This window comes from Drosophila gunungcola, unplaced genomic scaffold, assembly GCF_025200985.1.
Source record: "Drosophila gunungcola strain Sukarami unplaced genomic scaffold, Dgunungcola_SK_2 000001F, whole genome shotgun sequence".
Classification (NCBI taxonomy): domain Eukaryota; kingdom Metazoa; phylum Arthropoda; class Insecta; order Diptera; family Drosophilidae; genus Drosophila; species Drosophila gunungcola.
Window position 1 is genome coordinate 20,037,992 of NW_026453197.1, and position 4,951 is coordinate 20,042,942.

The window sequence follows — 4,951 nt, forward strand, 5'->3', positions numbered from 1 at the left end:
CAAACTGGGACTCAAAACGCGGACGCATCCATAATTGTTGTTTGATCGTTGTAATTGGTTTGGTGTAGCTGAAGCACAGGAAATGCAACAGAAACAGAGCCAGAAACCGAAACAGCAACAGCAACGGCAACAGTAAAGGCCACATAAAGACAACATTGCAGGCGGCTTTACATTGATCCGTTTAACGATTGACAAACGCGGCGATCGTTTTTTTTTTTTTGTTTTTTTTGTTCGGGAAGTCCGAAGTCCGAGAGTTAAAAAGAAACCAAAGGGGTAGGATGGTTATGGAAGGAAACGCGGTCGGCACTGGCTTTTGAACTGCACTGTATGTGTTTGTTGTCGTTATGGCCGCATCTTTTGTAGTCGATAATAAAAATTGTAAACTTTGTGGCAGTCTGCAGCTGGAGCTCCACCCTTCTTCTTCTGGAATGGACAGCCCACTTTTCGCTATAAAATCTCCAAGCTCTTTCAGCGGACACGCCCGGAAATATCTAGATGTGTTCCTGTGTGGGAATTGGGGTGGCCCAATAACTTATAATAATGTGAACCCATATGGGTGGTCCTTCGATAGCGCCTGCTCCACTTGTCAACCGACTTGTACGACATTGTTTGACTTGAAATGTGGAACGGAACGGAACAGCCTGGGAAAATATATTTCTTTGTTTTAGACACACTATTGTCACTCGTGTTTGTTGTCGAAAGGCTTGTTGGAAAGGTGCGCACCTTTAATGGTACATTAATTGCCCTTGTTGGCACTTCAGCGATAAACATCGGTACAAATATTTGATTTTAGTTTGCTACAAGTGGGTAAATAGTGTAAGTACAAGAGTGGAATCGAAGCGGTAGAATGGGTGAGAAAAAGGTTATGCGTTGGTGGAAAATTCAGAATATAAATTCAAGGAATTCTGTGGAAATTGAACTGGAAAAAGGATTTAGGACATTACAAAGAAAGATTTTAGAACCGACTTGAAAAAATTACTAAGTTAAAAAATCGACCAGTACCCAATTTTATATTTTCTTATATAATTAAGAAGCTCACTGCCTTTTTGATTTGAAGTGGAGTCCAAGCTATAAACCTTCCCCAAAATAAACCACAATTATTTCACAATTTCCTTTTAAGCTATTATCATTTATTCGACAGTACAATAAGAGTCCACAATTTTTACTTAATTTCTAAACATATCGCATGCCTTACACAAAGTCAAACTTTCCTGCTAAGCTTACGTCACAAATATCCATGGCTTAAATCAAATTATAGAGACTAAACTTAGGCTAAACTAAATGCTGTTTAGTAAGTACGATTACGATTACGATTACGATTACGATTACGATTACGATTACGAAATGGAGGGATTCGTATTCACGAGAGCTGCAAATGAGATTTCGTTTTATTGAGTGGGGCGTTTAAGATCAATCGCTGACAGCCACCAAGTCCCTGGAGGAACCGGAAGTACTTGTAGAGTTTGTGGGTATTCCTAGATCAGAACTGGAACTGGAGCCGAATAAATCACCCACAACACCGCCCACACCGGCGGCTAAATTATGGGTGAGACTGTGGCGCCGCAGGTCGCAGTTCCGCCGGAAAACCTTCCCGCAGGAGGCACAATTGTACGGCTTGATGTCCGTGTGGGTGAGCAGGTGGGTCTTCAGATTGGACCGCTGGTTGAAGGAGCGGTTGCACACGGGACACTTGTGCGGCGACTCCTCCATGTGGAGGATCTTGTGCACAGCCAGAGTTCGCGATTGACAGAATCCCTTGCCGCATTCGGCGCACTTGAAGGGCTTCTCCTTGGAGTGGATATATCTGTATAACATAAGGAATACAAGAGAAGAATGTGGGGTTAGTTAAAGATAGAGATTTATGTTTTTAAAAAATTTGGAATATGCTTAATTGGTTGTTAAAATAAAATTTATGACAGTATAAGCTTATAAAGGTAAGTTTTGCCTTTGGTTTATGTTAAGGAATTATTTTGACAAATTATGAATATGCTTAAATGTTCTTAAATAGAAAACTTAACAGAGCTTTAGCTAAGAAAGGTAAAAGGGATTTAACTGTGTTCCTAAGTTAAAGCTAGATAGGCGTCAACATATCTGAAAAATAGATTGTCTTGCCACTAATTGAGTCAAAAAGGATTGAATGGAATTGGATTTAAATGAATTTAATAAGAGAAGTAAAAGCTATTTTATAAATTCCGATCTATTTTTAAAATGTGTAACATATTTAAGGCATATTATATCATATCATAATATCATTTCACATTTTTATACAATATTAAACCTGTTATATTAATTACTTAATTTTATTATATTATTATTATATATAATATACCATATCATATTTTATCATAAACCCTATTGCGGATTTATTTTTGGTTTTTATTGCAATATAAAAATGTGCGTCAAAATTTCAAAGAATATAATTTAATCTCAAAACAGATTAAAAAAAAAATGCATATCTCTTCTTAAAGATTCACCGATTTAAAGTAACATTTACTTTGCAATATGTATTTCTTTTGTGTAAAAAAGTAATTAATGCCTAATGTTTCAGTTAAGATCCCGACCTACCTATGATCCCTCAGATGGTCCTGCCGCCTGAAGGCCTTGCCGCAGATGTCGCAGGAGTAGGGCCTCTCGTCGGTGTGCGTTCTTTCGTGGATGAGCAGATTGTAGGACTTGGTGAACTGTCGGTTGCAGAACTTGCAGATGAATTGTTTCTTAGACCGCTGAGCGGCCGCTGCTGCTGCCGCCGCTGTCGTCGAGCTGCCTGCCTCCTCCACGCCGCCCACCGCTCCTCCCCCGCCTCCTGCCGCCCCCGAAATAACGTTCATCTTGTCCTGATACATGGTGGCCTGAAGGGAGTGCAAGGCCGAATCCGTTTCCGCTTGGCTAAACGCCGATGGATTGAACATAAAGCTGCCATAGCTGCTGTCCAAGTCGCCAGCCTCGAAGGATAATGCATCCTCGCCATCCAACAGCGGTAGATCGCATTCTGCTGCCAATTCTGCGGCTGTTGCGCAATCGAGTGCCGCCTGATGATTTGCAGCAGCTGCTGCGGCAGCCGCAACAGCAGCAGCAGCACTAACGGTGCCAATCGATGGCAGAGGCAGACACTTTGATGTTGCTGCTGTAGAGTTGATGGTGTTGCTGCTAGGCGAAGATGTTGCTGCCGTGCCAGCTGATGGTGCTGCCTTCGCCGACAAAGGGGGTTCCCCCGAGGAACTCGATGAACAACTCGACTTGAGCTCTATATTGGCTATATCTATCAGCGAGGGCAAGGCGTTGTTCTCCGTTTCACTGTTGCTGTTGCAGGTTGCAGTGTTATTGCTATTGCTGCTGCTGTTGCTAGTGTTGCTGTTGCTGGAAAAGCGAAACACATCCGACTTGCCAGTGAGTCGCTGCAATGCCAAATAGGATTCCAAAGCCTGAAGATTCAGGGCAGCTGCTGCTGCGGAATTTGCCGGCAATAGGGCAGCCTGTTGCAAACTACTGACCATGGTTCCCTGCAGCGAAAGGACAACTGCTGCAGCCGCTGCAAGATCGTTGGTTGCTGCTGCCGCCGTTGCTGTTGCAGCTGCCATGGCAGCACTGCTGGTCTTACTGGCAATCGGCGATGTTGCCGGCGTGCACTTGCTATTGCTGTTGCAACTCTCGCTTTTCCTAATAGTGGGTGTTGCTGTGGGCTTGCTGTTGCTGTTGTGCTTGGACGATGTTGCTGCGGTGCTGGCTGGTGTTGCTGCCGTTGTGCCTGCCTCCAGATCGCTTAGCGCCTCGGCAATATCGCTGGTTGTTGTTGCTGTTGCTGTTGGTGATGTTGCTGCTTTGGCCGGCACATTGCTGCAAGTTGCAGCTGCAGCAGCAGCAGCAGCAGCAGCAGCAGCGGCAGCAGCAGCGGCACTCAAATGCTTAACTGCCTCCATAAAAAAGTCGAATCCACGCACACACTCAGCTGGATATCGGGGGATAAGGCCTCGGGGCCGAGATGTTGCTGGTTGCTGCGGTGATTTTGTTGTATTTTTTATTGTTTGGCGCACCTACGCAGGTTGGAGAGGTTCGGAGCGCGTCCACATGAATATTAAAAACCACACGCCATCATAAATCACGTCTTAGTCACGCTTTCAAAAGTCATAAAAATCGAATTTGACGTCTGGCCAAAAACGCAAACAACAACAAGAAATGCAGTCTCAGCCAGGTTAACTTAAATTGGCAGGCACGCTTTTTTGTTTTTTGTTTTTTTTTTTGTTTTGTTTAAAATTTAGTAAGCTTGGCACACGCGAAAGATTAAGCAAAACTATCTTTGATGATCTTTAGTTTCTATAATTTAATTCCCGTTTCCGTTTAATCAAACTTCCGGTCTAGAGACACACACGTGTAAATGTATACATATATATATGTATATATGTATATATAACTATTTGTTTATTTTCTCTGATTCTCCAGCTTCTTCTTCTTCTTCTTCTCTTGACGTCGATCAGCCGTCGCTGCACACAATATTGGTAAAAGATCTCGAATAACTAAAAGTCCATTGCTCTGCGGACATGTCGCGGACCTGCGCTCCCACTTCTCGATCGCCATGACTCTCTCGCCCAAGTAATACCTCTCTGCGAGAGCAAACGAGAGCATTGCCTGCAAGATCACCTACGAATAAGAGCGTCCAGAGAGCTGAGAAATTTACTTTGGCCAGGTGCAAACACGTTTTGTCAGTGTATTTTGAGCACCTTTTCGTGCTCCCTCTCACCCACACTACCTAAAAATCTGAGACAGAGAGCGAGTTTAAAGTGAGGGAGAGAGAGAACTGGTTTCTGCGATTTTTGAGTGGGTGTTCTTCCCGCCCGCTCGTTCCATCTCCCTCTGCTCTTCTCTTGCCATCTCCCTCTGGCTTGATTATTTACGTTTATTTTTATAATTTTTGCAACCAGTCGTTTATGATGTTTCATTGGAAATTTCACAGGCT

The 4,951-nt window shown here is 43.4% G+C and overlaps 1 protein-coding gene across 1 annotated transcript; it reads right to left on the bottom strand.

Annotated features, from left to right (window-relative positions):
* Window positions 1-1,108: 1,108 nt before the first annotated feature.
* On the bottom strand, window positions 1,109-4,516 carry LOC128261620 (protein sister of odd and bowel). Its single transcript, XM_052995402.1, has 2 exons — window positions 2,566-4,516; window positions 1,109-1,804 (listed from the first exon to the last, which is right to left on the bottom strand). The coding sequence occupies exons 1-2, from the start codon at window positions 3,915-3,917 to the stop codon at window positions 1,411-1,413; spliced, it is 1,746 nt and encodes a 581-aa protein (XP_052851362.1). The 5' UTR covers window positions 3,918-4,516; the 3' UTR covers window positions 1,109-1,410.
* Window positions 4,517-4,951: the final 435 nt, after the last annotated feature.